Source organism: Penicillium solitum (assembly GCF_028829755.1).
Source record: "Penicillium solitum strain IBT 25940 chromosome Unknown utg000004l_segment0_segment0, whole genome shotgun sequence".
Lineage (NCBI taxonomy): Eukaryota > Fungi > Ascomycota > Eurotiomycetes > Eurotiales > Aspergillaceae > Penicillium > Penicillium solitum.
Genome location: NW_027072124.1, coordinates 1,248,442 through 1,270,926, shown reverse-complemented (window position 1 = coordinate 1,270,926; position 22,485 = coordinate 1,248,442). Strand labels below are relative to the sequence as shown.

Sequence of the window (22,485 nt, the reverse complement as noted above, 5' to 3'; positions counted from 1 at the left end):
AGTCAATATCCCATTGTCAACAGGTGGTCGTTGAGTGGTTTAAAGTCTAGAATCGGTAGAGGTCGCACTACAATTGTGATCTGAAACCAGAGCTATATGACAAAACCTGCGGCCCTCCTTGGTATCTGTCTACCCTACCAGTCACCTACTCACAATGTATGACTCTACCTAACTACCTAGTAGATGGATAGTTCCTTCCTTCATAGTTTGAGTTTATATTGACTGCCCCACTATAAATGACGTCACCTGAAGTAGATCCCAGGTTGATCTAGTTTAATCCAAACTCCCTTTCTCTATGCAAAAGCAAAGCAAAACAGAGAATCACTATGACCATAACTCCACTGTCAAACACCCAAGTGACCACTCGCCAGATTCCCGATTGGCACCATATACCGAACACTTCGATCCAATCCAAGCCGCTGATGATATACCATGGAGCCTTCAATGCCACGTCTACAGAGCTCGAGAAGCACCTGGAAGCAGCAGGTGAGGTTGTTCCTCAATGGGTATATAGCATGTACAGCCAAACCCACTTCCACTCCACAACGCATGAGGTGCTCGGGGTCATTTCAGGGAGCGCGCGTCTCTGTTTTGGAGGCGAGGAGAACCCCGAGCGATTTGAGCCGACGGTCCAGCGTGGCGATTTGATCATTGTGCCTGCGGGGGTGGGTCACCGCCTCTTAGAGGACCTGCATGGGAACCAGGAAGAGTTCCAAATGGTCGGCGCATATCCACATGGAAAACAGTGGGATATGTGTTATGGAAAGCCAGAGGAGAAAGCAAAGATGCAGAGAATCAAGGATGTGGCTTGGTTCCGTCAAGATCCGTTGTATGGCGTTGACGGTCCTGCGTTGCATGTCTAGCTAAAAAGTTGCGCATGCGCAAAATCAAGTCTCGCGTATATGGTATATTTAATCAACAGCCAAAAGATTCATGAAACACAACAGGACCGGAAAATCACTGTGTTACTCTTTCGACAAGCCTAGTAGAGTGTTAGAAAATGGAGCGAGGATGTCAATCCTAGACAAGGGGCCCTACCTGAGAACACTAATGGAAAACGTCATGAGCCAAGCCAAGAGTGCAACCAGCAATACAGAAGCAAGTGCCTTTTGTCGTGTACATATACCATCATTTCGAGGATCGATGGTTTGATTGACCTCCGCTTCGGTGCAGGATCCTGTTACCTCGGAGAGTGAAGCAAATGCCAAACTAAGATTGGCGGAATCGAAGACAATGAAGAAGATATCCAGCAGCAGGAGACGTGCTTTAGCCGAGGGAGAGCGCAAACCCAAGGGCTTTGACGTGTATTCATCAAAGGTGATGTATAAGAGGTAAACCAGGGCGACTGCATCGACGATGATCGCCATCAATGCAGATGGGCCTTGAGGGTGATGCCCTTCATTAGACATGTGCTGAATCGATCCACCTAGAGCTAGTGCAGATAGTGAGAAGCACCAAACAGTCATTCGAAGAATCAGCGGCACGATCGGGCTTCGCAGAAGGGTCTTCCTGAAACGCGTGATCCAGATATCCCTTCGGCCTCCGCTGTGTAGCGGATACTCCGGACTATCGCCCTCCAGGTGCTTTCCTCGCCATGGTTGCAAGTAATCACCGTGATTCTCATTCAGCCATTCTGATGTGACATGCTGTTCCTCTCTACCAGGCTCTCGGGGGTATTGGATGGTTCGTGAGAATGTCACCCAGCGCGATTCACGGTTGACGAATGGAGACTCATCCTCAAACAGGCCGTTATTGGTCGCGTGATTAGGTTGCGGCTTCGACGATGAATAGGGCGAGTGGTTGTGCTGAGCGACAAATGCGCCATTTGGTTGGGAAGGGAGTAAGCGATCGGTTGCCGTAGCTTCATCTCCGTCCTCCTGGGGCTCATCGACCGACCGGATCCAGGCTACAAGAACTCTTTATTAGTGATTGATCGTCGAATCGAGCTTCAAGTGCGATCATACCAGGTAGAGATCGTAAGACGGAGCGTTGAGAGTATGCGGTTTCTTCCGCTGTCTGGCCGTCTGTACGCGCAAGTGCTGAATCGGACGTTTTATTGCGAACAGCAGACTCGGTATCGACGCTAAGAGGGCCTGGCAGCGGTGATGACTCTGGGATGGGCGGAAACTTCTCTGCCAGCCTCTCACCAAAGACTCGCCCTGGAGCGCTGTCTTTGGGGCTGTCCATCATACAGAGAAGTTAAAACCTGAAACTCGGGAGCCGCGGGAAACTTCAAACCAACAGTTTGCCCGCGAATCCCCAATTGCTGATCAAGGAGGAAGTATGGTTGTTCAGGGATGAACTCTCCTAAGATGAAAGTGTACGCGGACCTCGGGAATGACGTCTGGATTTATCCAACGCGTGGACCTGCTTTGCTCCCGCATCCCTTTTTCACCCACATGAAAAACAAAATTCTAGTTTCAACAGACTATTTATTGTGAAAGTCTTCTTCTATTTTATTTATCTTGATCCATTTGATATCCATTATCTTCCCCGCGATCAAGCGATTGTCGATTGCCGATTTGTCAATTGTCTCGGACATCTTCCACCATGCGCCTTTTCCTAATTCCAATCTCGACAAAACGTGCTCTCATATATGCTCGACCCCTTAACAAGGATTTAGCGAAAGAGCTTTCTTATCTTGATAGGATTACAACAAAGGCGGCTGAAACATGGGCGAAGTGGGAGGAAGCCGACAAAGGATGGAAGATGCACCTTGTTCGCTGGGGCAATCGAGTTCAGCAACGGATACCATACGAAGAATGGGCCCTCAAAAGCATTCCTTCATTCAAAACCCAATTGCGAATCAATGGAGATCATGGAAAGACCAAGGTGAATGTGCTGTTCCCCGGTAACGCGATGCGGTTGGAGCGAATCCAGCAAGTGGTGCGCACGATCGCCACGGAGAGGCAGGAAATTCACCGGAAGAGGATGATGTGGAGCTTGATCGCTGCGCCAATTACAGCACCTTTGGGATTGGTACCAGTGTATGTGAATGCCACGAGTTTACCGCGATGATATGATATACTAATGAAGACCAGGGTTCCGAATATTCCCTTTTTCTATTTGGCATACCGGGGCTGGTCCCATTGGCGCGGTTAGTTTGATATTCTTCACGGACCTGGTTCACGAAGCTGACGATAATACACAGCATTGAACGGCTCAAGACATCTAGAATTCCTCGTCGAGAAGAATCTCCTCAACCCCATCTCATTACCGGAGCTAGAGAAGCTGTATGCCAAACGCGCATCTCAAACACTCGAAGGTACCACGACTGAGACCTCATATTCCGAGATTGCCGACGACATAGAAGAGAGTGAGGACCGGGTCCTGTTGAAGATGTCTGATGCCAAGAAGTTGGCTACGATCCTGGAGGCACCGGAGCTTGCATTGGAAGCCGAACGAGCGATCATCCAAGTCAGCCAGCAGCTCGAGGCTGCAGCGAAGGCCAAGCAAAATAAGAAAGACGAGAAGAAGGATTCATAATGAGGGTTTAATCACTGTGTTTTGGGGAAAGGAGACATCGAGCTCTTCTACTCAACAAAGGAAGGGGATCATGTACCATAATGCAAGAAACACATCGAATTTCAATAGATAACCATATAGACGATAATTATTATGAACATTTGAACATGAACGCTACAATTATATAGTACACAAAAAGATAATTACATTGTGAGTCCAATGACCTCAGAGCCCCTGACGGAAGTAGGTAAATCCGAGTCTCTCCCCCCATTGTTCCCACCTCATCCTCCACGCCATTCATCGGAGCTCCATACATCATGGCTACTAAAAAGATTGAGCAATGGGAGGTTGAGCGATATTGGGAGATTTTCGCCTCATTATCAAATGGCCAAAAACACCTCAACAGCTCCCAAGCCGCCTCCGTGCTGAGGAACAGCCGGCTGCGCGATGATCAGCTCGAGAAGGTCTGGGACATTGCCGATGTCGACGGAGATGGGGAGCTGGATTTCGAGGAGTTCTGTGTTGCGATGCGCTTAGTCTTCGACCTGGTCAACGGCGTAAGTGATCCACCATCTCAAATCACCACCAAATCGTTCTAACACAACGTCTTATCTGTACAGGAACTACAAGATGTCCCAAATGTCCTGCCAGATTGGCTAGTCCCAGAGTCAAAGTCACATCTCGTCCATGCGACCCGCGCACTAAGCACCGGACAAGAGCAGTTCGAGCGGATAGAAGATGAGGACGACTCGCTCGGCCTGAAGGACGGCTTTGATTGGTATATGAAGCCCGACGACAAGAACAAGTACACCGAGATCTACGACGCCAACCGGAATGCGCGTGGCCAAGTAGAATGTGAGTAACCCGTACAGCGCGTACAGCGCGCTCGGAGCAATACCCCGCTGACCATCTCCCAGTCCAACAATTACAACCACTCTACGAATCACTCGACGTCCCTGATACCGATGTCCGCTCCGCCTGGAACCTGGTCAACCCCTCCGCATCACCCGCAATCAACAAAGACGCAACACTTGCCTTCCTGCACATCTTGAACTTCCGCCACGAGGGTTTCCGCATCCCACGCACCATCCCCGCATCCCTGCGCGCCTCATTCGAGCACAACCAAATCGACTACCAAGTCGACAAGGCACGACCCGCACAGCGCTACGGCGCAGACGGCGATACGGAAACACGGACAGGCCGCAAGGCCAAGTTCGGCGATACTTACCTCGGCCGTCTGGGCGTTGGCGGCAAGGGCTCATACCAGCCCAAGGGAACAGATTTCAGCGACACGATCCAGGACGAGGAATGGGAGAAGGTACGGCTGCGCCGTGAGCTTGCGGAGTTGGAGAAGAAGCTGAGTTCCGCCACTAAAGCCTCCGACTCAAGACGGGATGGCCCGCGCCATGATGGCCGGCCCAACTGGGTTCTCATTAAGAAGGAAGCGCTTTCGCTCTTGGAGTATAAGGAGCGGGAGTTGCGGGAGTTGCGTGAGGGTACTGGCCGTGCTAAGGATGGTCAGGATTTGGAGCGACTTCGGGAGGATGTCAAGGCTGTTGGGGAACAGGTGGATGGGTTGAAGAACCATATGGCCCAACGGCATAATGTCCTTTCAGACCTCCGCAGTCAGATTGAGGACGAGAAAGCTCGGCGGTGATTGCTTCCTGTGTCAATATGGACTAGCGGAACCGTTGGGCTATGCTTTTTGTTTCTTTTTTCCTTTCCATGACCCCTTTCGCTGCATATATGTCCTACCTTCTTGATTCTCGCGACTATCATGTACAGCCATTTTCTTGTTAGGGAGCTTCAGGCGTCAAATGGATATTTGCATTCTTATTTCTGAGTGTAAGAGATAAATAATTCAACATACAATAACGAGGCATCATGGTTCTACCTACCCGCAAGTTGACCTCATTGTGATTATTTTCTAAAATGTACCTATGTAGTTAATCTTATGGCACCTGCGCCTGTGCTCTATGCTCACTGATTGCTCCGTCATCAGTAGACACGATCAGTATCTCGTCCTCTGATATGTCCAGCCGTTCGTCAACTTGAACTGGAGGATCACACAGCCTACTGTCTACTAATCCAATATTCACGAAATGCGCTTCAATTCAAAAATGAAGACAAATTTAAACGGAAAGGAAATGACAACTCCGCACTGCTTCACAAGTTCTAGCTATTACTCACTACCGAGAACTTATGGAGAAATGTACTTCATTTGTGCCTCAGACAGAATTGCCTTAGTTCTATGTCTTATGCACACCCTGGGCATAATCCCTGTTTTTTTCTGTTATATATCATCATGCCACCGGTACCGATCGCTCATAGGGAGGTCGGCTTCTGGGCGTTGGGGAATTTCATGGCATTGGTTCGCCCAATCAAGAATGACGAACCAGTAACATTCGGGTCTGCGGGAATGAAATTATGCGGGAAGCCGGGGTTGAAGGGCCTGACACTCTCTAGATGCTCGATTTGCTCCTGGGTCAGCTTGAGACTCAGGGCCCGGATATTATCCTTGAGGTGCTCGACCTTGCGGCCGCCGATCAGAGGGAACACATTGCCAGCCTTAGGCATGACGTAGGCTAGTGCGACAGAGGTGACAGACTCGATGCCGTGCTCAGATGCCACCTTTTCCAAAGCCTCACTGACTTTGATCTCTTCTTCGGTCTGGTGGGGAGGTCGGCCGGCGAAGGCACGCAGCCCTTCTCCAGCAGTCTTACGGCGCTCGAGCTCGGCCTTATACTGGAACTTGCCTCCACCAAGAAAATCCCAGCTATTTTCACATAGGTCAAGAATTGTCTATTGAAATTCAAGGGAAAATTAAACACTCACGGGGCAAGAGCCATGCCGAATTCACGGGCTATAGGGATGATATCACGCTCGAAGTCGCGGTTATGAAGGTTCCAACGTCCTTGGTAGATGCTAAAGGAAGTTTTTCCGTGATCGAGAGCGTAGGTGTTAGCGGCGGCCACAATCTAGGCGGGGGTGTCTGATGCTCCTAGGTATAGAACCTTACCCTGCTCGACGAGAATGTGGAGGGCATCCATGACCTCTTTGATCGAGGTGGTAAAGTCCCAGTAGTGAACGTAGTAGATATCTGACGGAGGTGATACAAGTTAGAAACGAGGAGCCCACATGTCAACGATACTAGGGAGTCAAAGACTTACCAATATAGTCGGTACGTAGCTTCTTTAGCGAACCACGAACACTAACATGAATACTATGGCGGGAGTTACCCGGAAAGTTGGCAGCTCGGGGCCCCTTGCCAATAGCATGGCTATGGTAGTCCATGGTAAACTTGGTGGCTAGTACTAGCGAGTCCCGGGTTTGGCTCGCCTCAGCCCATTCACCAATCCATTCTTCTGACTGCTCGTTCTGATAGATGTTGGCAGTATCAATGAAATTTCCACCGGCCTCATAGAATGCATCCAGAAGCCTGAATGCGGAACCCTTGTTCATGGAATTCATCGGAAACAGAACATCTTTGAAAGCAATTGAAATACAAAAAGAAATTCATTATGGCGGAACCAACTCCCACCGAACTTGGACGCCTGCGCATCCTCTCGTCCACCGCTGGTGTGCGTGTCTCTCCTCTGTAGCTGGGTGCCATATCCATTGGCGAGACCTGGGCTGGCATATTCGACGCGTTGCTGAGATCGGGGGGTCAATGGGCTTAGTTGGTTATGAGTTGAGAGGGTTGATGAACTCCACGCCATATAAGCCTGAAATAGAATAAAGCCCCCCCCTCCAAGCCGTGCCAGCTGCCCCGCTGGTTAACCCCTGACGTGATCCCGTAGACAGGAAGACCTCTTACACCACTGGCGGAGAACGATGCAGCTCGGACGGAGTTAAGATGGTGATATCCGAAGCCTCATATAGACTCCGCTATGACAGAGAGTTGGAGCATTTCGAGACTCGCCCTGTGACCCTCCGAAATCCCTGTCAGTGAAGCAACAGGGTAGCAATGCTTACCAACATGGGAACTTGGACCAATGAATCTCAGACATGCTACTGACAGGTGGACTTAACGGATATACTGTGCTATACCCGTAGGTACATATCATGGTAGTCCGGGTGAGGCTCAAGATTCATTACCCACCTGGGAACTTCTGACCCACCCGACCCGCTTACCTTAAAAAAACACTAGGGGGTTTTAGTGGCTCTCTACTCTTAAGTATAAAGATAAGGTTATTTTAATACTTATAAGCTAAAGCACCCCAAAAATGGTGATATCTAAATATTATCTTGTGCTTACTAGAGACGATCAGCTGACAGAACCAGGGCATCTACTTCAATAGTAATCCAAGTATCTTCATTTTTCTACCACTCTTAATTCAGGCCTTAATGATACCCGAAAATGGGGATTTATCGCATGGCACCTATACCGCTGCGTACCCGTCGGAAAAACATAGCAGGAATGCTCTCCATACCACCAAATAATGCTGCCCTGGTTCTAAGAATTCTAAGAACACCAGCATCATCTACCTATCATCGTCTTACTCCGATGAGAAGGACAACATGGAACACCTTAGCTATTTCTCGGCACTTCTCTTTCGCAGAAATCGTATCGTATGGGACTTCGCTCTTGGGGGGACGCATCAAAGGAACTGAGAGTGGAAAATGCATTCCGCTCATGCGTGAGATAATCTCGAAATAACCCTTAGTACATAGGGCAAAAGGATGCTGCCGCACTGGAAGCTCTCCGCCCCGCTCCGCCACCCCACGCTAGTCCTGTTTGCGGAATGTATATTCCGCTACTTCGAAAAGATTTATAGCGTGGTATTTCCCCGAAACTGCAGACAATTCACAATTCACAATTCACGAAAATTCATCATGTCTCACCTTCAATATTTCTCCTACAAGGGCGTTGGCGAGAGGAATCGCCAGAACTTCAAGTACAGCCAAGCTGTTAGAATCGGAGACCGGATCGAGTGCGCAGGCCAAGGTGAGCAATCACCCTGACTGTATGGTTTGCTTTATTTGCTAAATTCGCCGGTTATAGGTGGCTGGAACCGTGAGACTGGCGAGTTTTACCGGGAAATCAACGAACAAATCGACCAAGCGTTCGCCAATGTCGAGCATAATCTGAAGGATGCTGGCGGTGAAGGCTGGAACCAGGTTTTCCGCGTCAACTCGTACCATGTGCCTATCAATGATGAGGCATTAGCAGCTATGGTGCGCAACTTTGAGAAGTACATGCCTGGACATCAGCCCATTTGGACTTGTGTCGGTGTTACTCGTCTTGGTGAGGATGATATGCGTGTGGAAATTGAGGTTGTTGCCCATGTACCTAACTAAAATACTCCCCGAAGAGTAACTGGGAAAATATTCATGATAATGATCTGAATCTAAGAAAATAAAACCAAACATGAAGACCCTCAACTTTGAAAAGGCAATCAAACTTGCTGTCTGTTACATTGGAGCAAATTATATTCCTTCCTTTTAAGAACTGGGAGGGTAGAGGTTCTTACGCATAATCCAACCTGTCGTACTATACATTATGTATTATACAAAAGAGATGTAGAGTGGCACCGGTCGCTCAAATCTGGTACGTGGAAATAGATGCATGTAGCGCTTTCGTGGGGCTAAAATACATATGGAAGTGGCTTTTATTTGCAATACTAGCGGATCCAGCTAATCCCCTGAGTTGCCTTTAGCTTCCAAGCAGGTACTGCGTTCAATGCTGTTGTTCCTACAAGTATCTCGAACTCAGCCCCTGCGTCAACAATCCACACACCGTGCTTCGTATCATACATGCCAAAAGCATGGAAATCGAGCTCGATCTTAACCTCCTGCTTTTCATTCGGCAGTAATAGACGTGACTTGGAAAATCCGCAGATCTGCTTCTTCGGCCTCGTCAATCGCCTAGGCGAACATTGAGAGAACCACGCGATAACCGTCTCCCGACCAGGTATATCGCTACCTCCAGTGTTCCTAACATGGACAGTCAACGTTAGAGGAGGACCCTCCACGAGGTACTGTGTGTTAATAGAACCCGGCAAAACCTCAAAATTGTTATACGAGAGGCCGAACCCGAGAGGGAACAATGGTTCAATGGAGAGAAGATCCCACCACCGGTAACCAACGAACAATCCTTCGGAGTAGTAGGTTTCATTTTCCTCTCCCGGAAACGAGGGGAACGCAGGACAATCCTCCAATCGTCGCGGGAATGTCACTGGCAGCCGGCCGGAAGGATTAACTTGACCACACAGCACAGCCGCTGCGGCATTGCCTAGTTCCTGACCTTGGTACCACGTATACAAAACTCCCTGCACATCATCCATCCAATTGTTCATTCTGATGGGAGTTCCGGCCTGTACGCACACTATCGTGCGCTTGCAAACAGCAGCCACTTCACGAATCAATCGCACCTGTTCGCCGGGCAAGTCAAAGGCTAAGATATCCTGACCTTCTGTCTCCCACTCCTTGTCACGCCCAACCACAACAATTGCAGCGTCGCATTCTGAAGCTAGCTGTGCTGCCTCAGCAGGTCGGTCCATTGTATCAAACTCCTCGAAGCCGAGGCGAATTCCTTGGAATTGATCTTCCATCGGATCCAGCAGAGCGCAGAGCTCGGGTTGGATTTGTCGATCGTGTGATCGATAGTCGATGCGGATGTCATAATCCCGTCCCGCCATCATATCAACGGGAACCACCTTTTCTTCGCTGCCATAGGTGAAGAATAGACTACCTTTCTCATCATAGGCACCGGACTGTTCCGATATGCGAACTCCATCGAGGTAAAGTTCTGCCGGCCCGATTGAGGCTAGGGATATCGCATGACTCCCAGATGTCAGAGGTCGTAACGTAGCGCGGATGCGGAACGACCAGTTGGCAGCCGCACCATCGAGTTCGGGTGGGACGGTGCCAAAGGACATATAATAGAGGTCATCACTGTACGAAGGGTCATCAGTAGGATGGCTAGAACGGGAGAATAACGAAGTGATAACATACGTGTGAGTCTTTGCAACTGGAGAATTCGCAAAATCCTGACCATTAAACCAGTCAATGGCGGCTCCAGCTTTCCCGGTATCCGGGTTTTGCACAACCCCACAGACAGGAAGGTAGCGATTGACTTTAGCACCAGTCGCAGTCACGATCTCTGTGGTAGTATGACGAAATTCATTCTTGACTGAGTCGTGAACAGAAGTCCAGTATGGGGCTTTGATGTAGGAACTTCCACCACCACCGGCGACGACCCTTTGCGCGTTGGGCCCGAGGATGGCGAGCTTTTTAAGACCTTCGGATGGCTTTATCGGTAGAGCGTTTGCCTCATTTTTTAACATCACGATTCCGGAACTAGCCGCACGACAAAGCAGGGCTCTTTTCTCAGGTGTGTCATCGCACAGCTCCGGGTCATCCCTAGGATCCAGAAACCGGCCCGCTTTTTTGAGAAGTCGGAGTATACGGCCTGCAGACTCATCTACTCGGTCCAGATTGATCAAGCCCTCCCGAAGAGGCTGCTCGAGAGCGGCTTTGGAGCGCTTGGTAGGTGGTCCGGGCATCTCCAGGTCGAGGCCGTTGTTGATAGACGCAACCGTGGAAGTAGTCCCACCCCAATCACTTGTGAAAACACCATCCCAACCCCATTCACCCCGAGCTATATCGGTGAGCAGCTCTTTGGATGCGTCACAGTAATGACCGTTTACCTTGTTATAAGCTGTCATCATGCACCATGGGTCTGCATCGCGAACGACCATCTGGAACGGCAACAGATAGACTTCGCGTAAGGCACGGGGCGCAGTATGAGCATTGTACTGAAACCGTTTGGTCTCCTGATCATTGGCTAGAAAAATATGGAGTCAGAACTACAGGAAAATACACTTCCCAACGCGGATGAGAGACTCACCGACAAAATGCTTTGGTGTGGCGCCTACGCCGCGAGACTGAAGGCCTCGGACGTAAGCCGTTGCCAGGTTTCCAGTGAGGTATGGATCTTCACTGAAAGATTCAAAATTGCGGCCGCCGAGTGGATGCCGATGAATACAGATGGTCGGAGCAAGCAAGACCGATGCGGACTTGGATTTGCACTGCCAAATGTTAGTCTAGCCCCAAGCTTAGCTGGTTGTTGGGGGATTTCTCACCTCATCTCCTAGCAACTGAGCAATCTCGAATAGAATATCCCGGTCCCAAGTTGCTCCCAAACTCACGCCCGAGGGAAGAAAAGCGGCTGGAACGCCCTCGCCGAAGATCTCTCCACGTGCTCCTGAGGGTCCATCTGACATCTACACACCCCGATGTTAATTCACCAGTACATGGATTCATGATAAGGATACTAACCTTTAGGGAAGGAATCCCCAGGCGCTCGATGCTGGCTGTTCGCCATTGGGACTCACCCGCAATCAAGCTGAGCTTTTCCTCAAGAGTTAGGCTTGATAGCAAGACTTCAGTATCATCCGACATGGCTATCATTTTCTCGCAACACGGTGCCGTAGCGCGTACAAATGGATATAGACAACAGAAATTCAAGTTGGGCTATTTATTTTCGAGAAGATGACTTGTTCTAATGAGCCAACACAGCCCTGGAGAGATAAAGGCGGAATTCACGCCCCGCTACGGTGGACCCGAGGAATTTATATTCCTCTTGTGTCTGATAGTGTTTTGCGGGGGGATATTGCTTTTGATGGTATTCAAGATTACTATTTCCGTCTATACTATTAGCCTTGGAAATGTGGGAGCGTATAAATCCGCGTATACTTGACCCCGGCCTTGAAGTTCTAAATGGGGTTACCGCTGATTTCAAGTATATGTTATCCGATGAAATGAGCGCTAACTCCATAGGAGGTCAGCCAAGATAAATGAGAGACATAATCTTAGAAGTTCTTAGGGCGGAATCCACCACTCCTTATCTCTTCCCAACCTATTCTCTCCCGGTTGTCTCCACTCAGATATCAGCGGAACGTGAATTCCTAACATCACCTCGTGCCACTATCTTGATGGACCCATTGTTCACCCCAGATTCCCCGGGTCTATCTATGCACTCTGTAACTCGGAAGCCGGGGCTGTTCCCTATCAGCAAAGAAGGGAATATATATTGACATACCCCCAAACTGCTTCCACTGCAAGCTTAGATATTGGGACAAGCACCTGTTCTCACTCAGTTTTTACCTACAGTTATTCCATTCAATTCACAATGGCAGACGAGAAGGATCAGAAGCACAGTCTTGATGTCGAGAAAATAAGATCTGGAGATGCCGAAGGCACAATGACGGTTGAGTCAATGTCGTTCAAGGAGCAATTCAGGGCAATGAAAACCCACAAACATGCCATACTGGCTGGTAAACAACCCCTGACTTCAGCACTCTGAGGTTAATAATGCTAACTTAAGAAAAGCCTTCGCCTGTTCTACTACACCCATCCTTATTGGATACGACCTGACCCTGATTGGCTCTATTATCGCAAACTCCAAGTTCGTCCAGCAGTTTGGTACTTACGATGAAGGCCTTCAAGTCTGGACACTTCCTGCGGGCCAACAACTGGTTTGGACCATTGTCCAGTATGTCTCGGCAATCGTCTCTGCCATAGGCTCGGGTAGTCTAAACGATATCTTCGGCCGTCGCATTTGCTTCCTTATTACTGTCGGGTATGTCACTCAACCACAAAGATTGGATTTTCCTGAAGCCAATCTAGGAACTAATTCTTTTTCCCCCTTCCAGTCTCACTGTTATCGGTACATTTGTTGAGCTATTCTCCCCAAACTGGAAAGTTTGGGTCGTGGCTAAACTCTTCATGGGGGCTGCGATGGGTTCCATGCAAGCCAACACACAAACATACGTCTCAGAGATTACCCCAACCGCTATCAGAGGACTCACACTCTCGCTGTTCCAATTCTGGATTATTTTGGGTCAGCTTATTGCTTCATGCGTTCTCGAGGGAACGAGCCATGTCGACAGTCCTTGGTCTTGGAAAGGCGCCGTCGTATCCCAATTCGGTCCCGCATTCTTCTGCCTGGCCATGTTCATTCCCTTTGTCCCAGAGTCTCCCTATTTCCTCGTCGCAAAAGGTAGACTAGAAGATGCGAGGGCTGCAATTGCCAAGCTACGGGGAAGCCGGGATTCTAACTGCGACGAGGAGCTACGTGAGATACAAGAGACTCTGGCCCATGGACAGCAGGGCGACGAAACATCAGCTTCCTTCCTCGAATGCTTCCAGGGGTCGAACCTCCGTCGAACGCTCCTAGCATGTCTACCTTTGGTGATGCAGATTTTCCTTGGCTACCCCCTCTGCGGCAATTATCTGTCTTACTTCCTAACTTTGTCGGGAATGAGTAACGCGTTCCTCATTACCGTTATATCTGTGGTATGCTCACTAGTTGCGGCTCTTTTCGCCTTCTCCCTGATCGAACGTGTGGGTCGCCGAGACCAACTCCTCTTCGGTACTTACGGTATGCTAGTATGCCTCCTCATTATTTCACTGCTGGGATTCTTTGGCGTGGGAGAGAAATGGAATTACCGTGCCCTGGCTGCCTTCTGTATTATATGGGCTGTCTTCTACTATGCCTCTGTCGGTGCGGTGGGCTGGGCTATAGTCGGAGAAATCTCATCTTCACGCTTGCGTGCGAAGACGACATCTATTGCCGCCCTTTCTAGCTCGTTGTTCAACATGGTCTGGTCTATTGCCATCCCTTACCTGGTCAATCAAGACAACGCAAACCTCGGGCCAAAGTCGGGCCTTTTGTTTCTTGGATTCGGTATCTTCCTGTGTGGAGTGTGCTTTTTCTGCATTCCCGAAACCAAGGGTAAATCGTTTGCCGAACTTGATGCCTTGTTCGAGGCCCACACACCAGCTAGAAAGTTTTAGGCTGCAGTTATAAGCTACATCGCTCTTTGGTGACTGCGTTAGTATATCTATCTTGCAACTTTGTCCAATAAATACCACATCATCCAGTTTGGTTCTCAGATAGTGATGCCTCTCCGTATGCACAGAACATCATAGGTGCAAGCGTACTCAGAAAAAGAACCGAAATTGGCTATTCTTTCTATTCTTTTAGTAATTTTAACCGTTTTATTGGTTCAAAATGACTGAGTGAGAAGTCGATAGGACAGAAACGACTAAACCTATATCATTCTATACTTTGTAACGTAGGTATCAACTATGCGCTGCTGTGATAATCCAACACCGGATCGGGGATCAGCCCCACTGCGCGGAAGGTCAATTCCTATCTCATTTGGCATATCCACAACAATTGTATGAAATAGTTATCAATACATATAGCATGAGGTGATAAAGCAGGTGCAATGTAGATACCCTAGTGTGTTTGATAAAAGCCTTCATAACAGGTTAGATTTATATCCTATAACATATCTAATAATAGACAGTAAACTCACTATCTACATAATCAGCAAGTTCATTGTGTATTTCATTTCAACTACCGACGTTTTGCCGTGATTTACGGAATTTATATCCCGCAATACAACGGACGCAAGCTCTGACTTTGACATCATTGGTAACTAGGTGCGATAGCAAGTGGACAAAGAGCTATTTATTTGATCTGCTAGGGCTGCTTCAACTAGTGAAAGAAATCTCTTATCCCTTATTTCTTCGATTATATACCACATACCACATACTCCAGCTTGCGTGGAAATGTCTCCTTTGTTAGAGTCAGTTACTCTTGGAGCTACCATTCCTTTGAGGAATCGTATCTGTATGGGATCTATGACACGAAATCGCTGCACTGACAACGGAAAGCCGACGAAAGCAACCGTGTCTCATTACGCCGAGCGTGCTCGAGACGGCACGGGTCTCATTGTCGCAGAAGGGACATTCACCTCCCCGCATGGTGCGGAATGGCCCCATGCACCAGTGATGTTTGACAAGAGCCACTCCGATGCTTGGAAGGTTGTCACCGACGCTGTCCATCAAGAAGGGGGGAAGATTTTGTTCCAGCCATGGCATCCTGGTACGCCTTCCCAATACAATGATGCAGGTAACAGTTAATATTAAATTGGTCATGTTTAGGCCGAATCCAGAACGACAATATGCCTATGCTCAAGGAGTATAACTATCCTGTCCTTGCGCCTTCGAAGATCAAGGCCAAGGGAGGGAAATTTAGAACCTTGGATGGAACACCGGTATTCTTGGGCATCCCCAACCACCTCTGAAAGGCCAGATAGCTGATGTATCCAAAGGGACACACCGAAAACATTACGGAGATTGAAAACGTCAAAGATATTGTGGAGCAGTATAGAACCTCATGTGTTCTAGCAAAGGAAGCAGGCTTTGATGGGATTGAATTGCTCTCCCAGGGGTAAGAACATCTTTCCTGTGATCATATTAAAAGGGATTTAAACTAATAAATCTCGGTAGTGGCTATCTTTTGCACAACTTCCTTTGCAGGTATATCACGATGCCCTTTTGCAGCGTGAATTAAACTTACACACCTCAGTCACTCCAACGCTCGAGCCGATAAATATGGAGGATCGGTGGACAACCGATGCCGATTCCCCTTGGAAGTACTCGATGCTATCATATCTGTTTGGGGCTCGCGAGCTGTGGGAATCAAGATCTGCCCATCTGATGATTACAATGATACAATGGTCAGCTATGAAGAGTTGACGGAAACCTACACATATTACATCCAGGAGTTGATGAAGCGCAATCTGGGCTTCATTAATCTTTCCCGCAGGGGGTGTGATGTTGGCAGAAACCAGGATGATTATTTCAAATCAAGCCCTAGGCCAGAAGACAAGGCGTTGCCAGCGAACTATGAGCCATTGAAGCAGTTTGGAAAGACGATCAAATACCCCGGAAGCAGCACCATGTTGATGGTGAACCACGAGTATACCTTCGAGGAAGCAGAAGATCTCATAAAGTCAGGTCAGATTGACCTGGCCCAGTTTGCACGGCCATTCATCTATAATCCGGTTTGTGACCCTGCCCGTACTATTTTCTTGTGGCAATGCAATCAGCTTATTCGTGTTTACCAACAGGATTTGGTGACTCGCTTGGTATCTGGAATCCCTCTTGCTTCCAATGACCGAGGTGGGATGGTCAACTATGGGCCTTACCAGGACCCGAATGAGAACTACAACGACTGGCCCCGGGCAATTTGACGGAGCATATAGATTGAGATGATGATCTTTGATTGAGAGCCAAAAGCCACCCGTGAGATGTAAATGTCAATCGGGATAGCCATGGTTATAGGAAACCTCAGCGGAAAGGCATCAAGTGGCAGAAGATCATGCCTATGGAGCTTCAGACATAAAATGGTTATTTTTTGGATGTTTATTTCTCATTAGTGTAAGAACAGCGAAATAATTTAACACATGGTACAATAGCGAGGATGTCCCATAGTCTAGGTATCTACCTGACTAGGAAACGCGAACTGTAGCAATCGATCCACGAACAAGTCACCCATCCCACCCTGTGTGTCAACGCTAAGCAAACCAGCCAGCCGACTACAGATATTGTTACAATCCAGTAACCACTGGACATCATCCAGCGTGTAGCTTAGATGGAAGAAAGAAAAAAAAGCCAACTAGACACTGAACAACTCAAGAGAGAATGCTCTCACCAGAATCGCGCTTCGTTTCAACTGCAACAAATGCAGCACCTTTCGTATCCAACCCCTTCTCAGCACGGAGATAGGCCTCTTCCGAACGATCTGTCAAGATATCGAGATCTTCATTTGACAAAATCGACGCAGGGTCAGCGCCAACCTCGAATCGCTCGAACTCATTCTCGCCAAGAGCCTTGCGCAGCTCGTCTATATCTTGGGAATTCGCACTGGGGTCGAGCAAGGAGCGGAATTTGCCTTTTTGAATGACTAGACGTTCAAGGCGACGCTTGGAATCCGCTTTCTCAAGGAGTGTCTGCTCAACGGTACCCTTCGTTGCCAATCTGTAGATAATCACGGGCTTCGTTTGACCAATCCGGTGGGCTCGATCCTGAGCCTGCAGATCCTGCTGGGGGTTCCAGTCAGAATCGAAGATGATCACGGTGTCGGCGGAGGTGAGATTGATTCCTTGACCACCAGCTCGGGTGCTCAGGAGGAAGAGCCTGTGACTCTTCTTGGTATTAAAGTTTTTAATCTGAGCCTGGCGTTCTGACTGTGCAATAGCGCCGTCGATTCGGCAACACTCCCAGGAGCGGAGTGTTATTGCCCACTCTTCGATGATATCGAGTTGAGTTTTGAATTGAGAGAAAATTAAAATCTTGTGGCCCTTCTCAAGCAAACACGAGACCAAGCGGTCCAACAAGAGCATTTTTCCAGAAGCGGAGACAAGTGTTTCGTCTACGGAGGACGACTCGTCCATCCACGGCCAATAAAAATTATGTGGAGAGTTACAGGCAAGGCGAGCCTGTAGGACCGGGTTTTGCATCTTCTTTTGTCCAATCTCTTTCTCTGCAAGAACAATATTAGCAAAGGGACTAGGAAATGTGACCTGAAAGTGACGTACTGGCAAGCTTCAGATTCGCAGCCTGCTGCATCTCTTCGAGCTCAGCATCGCTGGGCTCGAGTGTCTTCTCCTCTTCTTCAATTCCCAGCTCGAGTTTGCGGAGGTGCTCATCAAATTCTCCGTCACTTAGGTCATTGTAACCCTGACGCGTGCTGCGTCGGCGTCGGCGGCTAGAATTATTTCCACTGCTAGCCGGCGTGGATGCCCCGCTGGCTCTGGCGCTCTTGATCGGCATTGCATCGTCATTACCATTCCGTTTGCGCTTCATACTTTGCGAGCGCGTAGAGCTGCCGCTCTTACTCTCCAGACGCTCCAGAGCCTTTCCTTCAAGGTACTGGCGTCCTGTACCATTGATGATCTCTCGATAGAGATCTTTCTGCTCTGTGGTTAGAGGGGCGTACAAAATGTATTCCCGCTTCTTAGGAAGAGTAGTTTCAACATCTGTTTTCAGACGTCGGAGTAGGAAGGGCTTCAGAATGGCGTGCATACTGGTAACCAAGTTACGCTTGCGTTTTTCAACAAGCTCTGCCTGGCCCTTGTTGTCCAGGACGGAAGAAAAATCAAACCATCCTTCGAACGAGTTGAGGTCGTTGAAAACGTCAGGAAGTAGGAAATGCAGAAGGGACCACAACTCTGATATGTTGTTCTGGAGCGGCGTTCCAGTTATTAGGAGACGATTGGCCGAGTTATAGGTCAAGAGTTCTTTGACAAGCTTGCAATTCATATTTTTCAAGCGATGCCCCTCATCCTATAGATCGGTTAGCATCTTCTAAATGAAAAAGAACTGAAGCACACGTACAACAACAATATAACGCCATTGATACTGACTCAAGAACTTTCGATCATTCATGCATATCTCGTAGGATGTGCACACAACCGGGAAGTCCATGTCTCCCTGGTTTTTCATCTTCATATGCTTCTGGCGCATGGCGGCGCGCTCATCCTTTGACCCATGATACAAGACTGTTTTTATTCCCGGGGTCCATCGGGCGAACTCATCCACCCAATTGCTCACCGTACTCAGCGGTGCTGCGATCATGAACGGACCTGAAACATTATTCTCTTTGAGGAAAGCAATCATGGAGATTGCCTGAACAGTTTTTCCAAGGCCCATCTCATCGGCAAGGATACCACAAAGGCCGTTCATCCATAAAGTCTTGAGCCATTCAAGGCCCTCTAGCTGGTATGTTCTCATTTTGCCACCACTCACAAGTGTTGGCTGCTGTGTCGCGACCAAGTCCTGATCACCAAGCGCTGTCGGGTTTGCTTCGTAGTCGTCTGCAGCCTGCTCAAGTGCTTGTTGTACAGAGGGATTGTCTTCGGTTACTTCCACATCAACCTTCTTGAAGTAACTGGAGATAGAGCCGCCATTGGCGGCGGCCGCCCGCTTAGGCCGGCCTCTGGTTGATCCTGTGGCCTTTACACCGACGTTTTTGTTCTCATCCGTCGCATTTTGGTTTGGCCGAGTACGAGTGGCTCGGCGAGCAGGTTCAGGAGGCGACTTGGTTTTCTTCTGGGTCGCAGCAGTCTGTTCACGTTGCTTGATCGCTGCCAAGCGTGCGTCCTCCTGCTGTTTCTTCATTTTCTCTGACATTATAGCAACAAAGACCTGCAGGTACGAGAATATATCAGACCACTGTAATCAGATAAGACGAGGATGGACTGGAGACGTACTGAGCTGGTTTTCAACAGGTGCATCAAGGCCTTGGCCTTGCTGTCCATCTCATCGACATCTTCTGAATCGGTCAAATCTTCCTTGGGATTGTCATCTTTATCTTGAGTCGACTTCGAGTCGTCAGCCTCAGTCGGGTCCGTGAGTGGCGACGAAGGAATCACCGACTCAGGTGCCATTGTCCCCGCACGGGAATCCGTGGGAGTAGCGGTGTCTTCAATGGACATTTTGTCTGCTGGAATTGAGTAGTAAAGTAGAAAGAGTGAATGACCTAAAGCGAGTACTAGATGGATGGAAATGGTACGTCATTCGCAGGGGTGAAGAAGTTTTCGCGACGTCAAGTTTCGCGAGGGCCGCGAAGTAAACGAATGTAATGACAGAGACTAGGGTGTTCACTATTTTGCGACAGATGAACACTTGTAGTTCTGAGAAACGCTGCCCAAAATTGGACGTTGGTTTGTGATATATCGAAGATTGAAGTAAGAGCGCGTCCACGACGCGGCATTTTCGTGTTCGACGCACGGACCAGGTTTAAATTGGACGCCCCTGGAACTACACAGACGCGGAGTTGACTTCAACATCATTCAAAACTATCATACATTAATAATATAATACAACGAATCTTGCAACACAATATGAAGAAGATGGTATCAAATTCTCGAGTTCTTGATCGTTTCCTCAATATTTCTTGGTTGTACCCCTCTACTCCGAAGAGGAACAGCCATCCGTCGGCACCAGCATCACATCATCCAAGGACATCTCAGTGATCGTGCTAATGTCAGTAGAACTTGGTTGCTCATCGGCCTGATCTTCCTCAGGTTGCTCGGGCTCGCTTTCCTCTGGCATCACAATAGGCTCAAAGGAGACAAATTCATCCATGAGGCGATCGACGTTCATGTTTGTCATTCCACGGTACGCCCGAGCGAAAAAGCCCGAAGGCTTGTCTTCTTCGACGGGCTGGGTCAGCGGAAGCGTCTGAAGATTTCCACGTGCGGGACTTATTCCAAGACCAACGCCATTAACTCGGAGGGTTGGATTGTAGTCGAACTGACGGTGCATCGCCTCGGCCTGGGCTTCTATTTTCTCAAGCTTGGCCCTTTGTATCCTTTGTTGATACTTGAGTTGGCTCTCCGTTGGGCTGAGGTCTACCGAAGACCAGTTTCCAGTGAGGACTCTGCTGATAGGTTTGGCGGGTTTCCTGAAAAAAGGCTGGGCGAGATTCCCGTTCCGTGGCGCCTTAGATGGTGTTTCTTGTGGAAACTCCGGTGGAGGTGATTCTGGCATGGCAGTCACTTGTCTCTGAGAGGATAATACTTGTGGTCTGACGCCGGCTTGCTTGTATTGTTGGATCTGAGCAGCGTTGTGTGGACCGATCTTCACCCTGACCATTCCACCCAGCCGGGGCTTTGTGGTGTCCAATGACGAGTCCAGTTTCCGTTCGTAATACTTTCCCCAATCCATCACGGGACCAGGATCATCAGAGTCACGTTTAATTAAATCCTGTGGGTTCACTGTGCCGTCCATACCCGTGCCAATGCTTTGAATGAATGCACTCTTCGCACTACTGACTGGGTTCATGAAAGGATTGATTAGGGTCTCGATCTCATTGTGGGGTGGAGTGAATCTCAGGTTATCTTTCCATTCGAACTTGTCGGGTTCATGGGACTCATCGAATTCTCGCAGCACCACCAGGCTGTCTCCCCAATCGCCGGCATATCTTCGAGGTAGCCCGTGTTGATGCAAGTACTGTCTGGCTTTCAGGACGTCGTGGGCCTGGCACATCAAAAGGTCCGTGTACTTGGTGACCAAGTTTCGATTGGTCTCTCGAGCGATCCTTTTCAACACCAGTTGAGGTGGCGGCTTGAAATGCTTCAAATCGCTGTTATCAATTCTCATAAGTGCCATTCGCTGTTTGCGCCGCATTTGGGCCAGTCTTTTGTTCTCTCGTTCGATCTGTTTGTTGCGAATGCTTATGACCTGCATGAGCTGTATTCGCTCATCTGGCCCAAGGCCAAGAAGGTCGCAAACACGTCTCCAGCTATGGTACTTCATTGTGTTTTCGACGATTTCAACTTGCATAGCCTTGTGCAGATCTCTCCATTTTGGGTTGGGGATCTAAAACGACAACTGACATTAGATTCGGCCCATTGTACTAACACGGCAAAAGGCACAAAATACTTACCGCATCAAGGAGCACCTGACTCGCATCGGGCAGTGGATCGTCATCACTATCCGGAGAGGTGACCATATCCTCAGTACCCGGAGGCGCATCCGCACGAGTCATGCGCGCCATGTTTACGTTCCTCACATACACCGGATTATCCATGTTATTGCTGGCGATGTGATTATCAAGCTGATCCATCGGGACTTGTTCTATCACAGACTGAGGCGATGGAACGGTTGGTATTGACCCAGCGTTGCGGAGAGGAAGGGCAACGTCGCTTGTCTGCATATGCTGTTGGCTGTCGCCAACGCCGCGATTCTGCGCAGAGGCGGTGGAATCATGACCTGGCTGTGGTCTGCTCAAACTGGGAAACGCAGCTGGTGGCAGGTTGGGGTTGTATGGCACAGTGTTTGGCCTGCGCCTCTTTTGTAGTCGTGGTCTGCCTGATTCCCCAAGCTCGATGGAGTCGTCAAAGGAGTCATCGTATCCGTGGCGCAGCGAGATCTGCGACGGTGTTTCGTATTCATCTTCGCCATATCGCACCGGCGCGCGGATAGTGTCGCGCAGTTTCATGCCGCTCATTTTGGCGGCGCGTTAAGATGAGGCGTGACGTGTAGGGGAGGGGGGAGGGGTACGCTTGATGGTAGTGTGAGTGTATCGATCGTAAGTCTGTTAAAAGGTCAATGGGAAGCATGCGCTTTTGCAAGGGTGCGATGAGTGATCGTGGTGGGGTGGTCGCGAGATGGAGAGGCTGTCGCGCGAGATGAAGGAAGAGAGGAGAA

At 49.0% G+C, this 22,485-nt stretch overlaps 11 protein-coding genes across 11 annotated transcripts; 6 read left to right on the top strand and 5 right to left on the bottom strand.

The window, feature by feature from the left end:
* Positions 1-326: 326 nt before the first annotated feature.
* On the top strand, positions 327-863 carry N7455_006486 (cupin domain-containing protein; the record flags this gene model as incomplete). Its single annotated transcript, XM_040956909.2, has 1 exon — positions 327-863. The coding sequence occupies one exon, from the start codon at positions 327-329 to the stop codon at positions 861-863; it is 537 nt and encodes a 178-aa protein (XP_040812577.2).
* Positions 864-957: 94 nt separating this feature from the next.
* N7455_006485 (phospholipase D regulator) lies at positions 958-2,190 on the bottom strand (the record flags this gene model as incomplete). Its single annotated transcript, XM_040956987.2, has 3 exons — positions 958-982; positions 1,039-1,906; positions 1,965-2,190. The coding sequence occupies 3 exons, from the start codon at positions 2,188-2,190 to the stop codon at positions 958-960; spliced, it is 1,119 nt and encodes a 372-aa protein (XP_040812684.2).
* A 360-nt stretch (positions 2,191-2,550) lies between these two features.
* On the top strand, positions 2,551-3,486 carry N7455_006484 (mitochondrial K+-H+ exchange-related family protein; the record flags this gene model as incomplete). Its single annotated transcript, XM_040956993.2, has 3 exons — positions 2,551-2,987; positions 3,042-3,097; positions 3,152-3,486. The coding sequence occupies 3 exons, from the start codon at positions 2,551-2,553 to the stop codon at positions 3,484-3,486; spliced, it is 828 nt and encodes a 275-aa protein (XP_040812652.1).
* A 276-nt stretch (positions 3,487-3,762) lies between these two features.
* Positions 3,763-5,279, top strand: end3 (cytoskeletal adaptor protein SagA). The gene is made up of 3 exons (XM_040956936.2): positions 3,763-4,022; positions 4,086-4,320; positions 4,383-5,279. Exons 1-3 carry the CDS (start codon positions 3,783-3,785, stop codon positions 5,120-5,122), a joined length of 1,215 nt encoding a protein of 404 aa, XP_040812636.1. The 5' UTR covers positions 3,763-3,782; the 3' UTR covers positions 5,123-5,279.
* A 511-nt stretch (positions 5,280-5,790) lies between these two features.
* Positions 5,791-6,927, bottom strand: N7455_006482 (Aldo/keto reductase; the record flags this gene model as incomplete). Its single annotated transcript, XM_065605367.1, has 4 exons — positions 5,791-6,241; positions 6,301-6,443; positions 6,480-6,565; positions 6,636-6,927. The coding sequence occupies 4 exons, from the start codon at positions 6,925-6,927 to the stop codon at positions 5,791-5,793; spliced, it is 972 nt and encodes a 323-aa protein (XP_065461221.1).
* Positions 6,928-8,301: 1,374 nt separating this feature from the next.
* Positions 8,302-8,766, top strand: N7455_006481 (RidA family protein; the record flags this gene model as incomplete). Its single annotated transcript, XM_040956954.1, has 2 exons — positions 8,302-8,413; positions 8,471-8,766. The coding sequence occupies 2 exons, from the start codon at positions 8,302-8,304 to the stop codon at positions 8,764-8,766; spliced, it is 408 nt and encodes a 135-aa protein (XP_040812570.1).
* Positions 8,767-9,089: 323 nt separating this feature from the next.
* On the bottom strand, positions 9,090-11,871 carry N7455_006480 (beta-glucosidase; the record flags this gene model as incomplete). The annotated part of the gene is made up of 5 exons (XM_040956962.2): positions 9,090-10,362; positions 10,423-11,254; positions 11,318-11,498; positions 11,553-11,693; positions 11,749-11,871. 5 exons carry the CDS (start codon positions 11,869-11,871, stop codon positions 9,090-9,092), a joined length of 2,550 nt encoding a protein of 849 aa, XP_040812645.2.
* A 730-nt stretch (positions 11,872-12,601) lies between these two features.
* Positions 12,602-14,268, top strand: N7455_006479 (uncharacterized protein; the record flags this gene model as incomplete). The annotated part of the gene is made up of 3 exons (XM_040957038.2): positions 12,602-12,746; positions 12,802-13,051; positions 13,125-14,268. The coding sequence occupies 3 exons, from the start codon at positions 12,602-12,604 to the stop codon at positions 14,266-14,268; spliced, it is 1,539 nt and encodes a 512-aa protein (XP_040812642.1).
* An 846-nt stretch (positions 14,269-15,114) lies between these two features.
* N7455_006478 (uncharacterized protein) lies at positions 15,115-16,520 on the top strand (the record flags this gene model as incomplete). The annotated part of the gene is made up of 5 exons (XM_040956986.2): positions 15,115-15,367; positions 15,427-15,539; positions 15,597-15,715; positions 15,775-15,804; positions 15,854-16,520. 5 exons carry the CDS (start codon positions 15,115-15,117, stop codon positions 16,518-16,520), a joined length of 1,182 nt encoding a protein of 393 aa, XP_040812618.2.
* Positions 16,521-16,961: 441 nt separating this feature from the next.
* On the bottom strand, positions 16,962-19,766 carry N7455_006477 (putative SNF2 family helicase/ATPase PasG; the record flags this gene model as incomplete). Its single annotated transcript, XM_040956877.2, has 4 exons — positions 16,962-17,812; positions 17,868-18,615; positions 18,667-19,476; positions 19,542-19,766. The coding sequence occupies 4 exons, from the start codon at positions 19,764-19,766 to the stop codon at positions 16,962-16,964; spliced, it is 2,634 nt and encodes an 877-aa protein (XP_040812522.2).
* Positions 19,767-20,241: 475 nt separating this feature from the next.
* Positions 20,242-22,285, bottom strand: N7455_006476 (uncharacterized protein; the record flags this gene model as incomplete). Its single annotated transcript, XM_040957024.2, has 2 exons — positions 20,242-21,654; positions 21,722-22,285. 2 exons carry the CDS (start codon positions 22,283-22,285, stop codon positions 20,242-20,244), a joined length of 1,977 nt encoding a protein of 658 aa, XP_040812651.2.
* Positions 22,286-22,485: the final 200 nt, after the last annotated feature.

Coding starts and splice junctions, on each gene's coding strand:
- end3 (XM_040956936.2), top strand. CDS start 3,783: ATGGCTACTAAAAAGATTGAGCAATGGGAGGTTGAGCGATATTGGGAG. Junction 4,023..4,085: donor TCTTCGACCTGGTCAACGGC/GTAAGTGATCCA, acceptor TTATCTGTACAG/GAACTACAAGATGTCCCAAA. Junction 4,321..4,382: donor TGCGCGTGGCCAAGTAGAAT/GTGAGTAACCCG, acceptor ACCATCTCCCAG/TCCAACAATTACAACCACTC.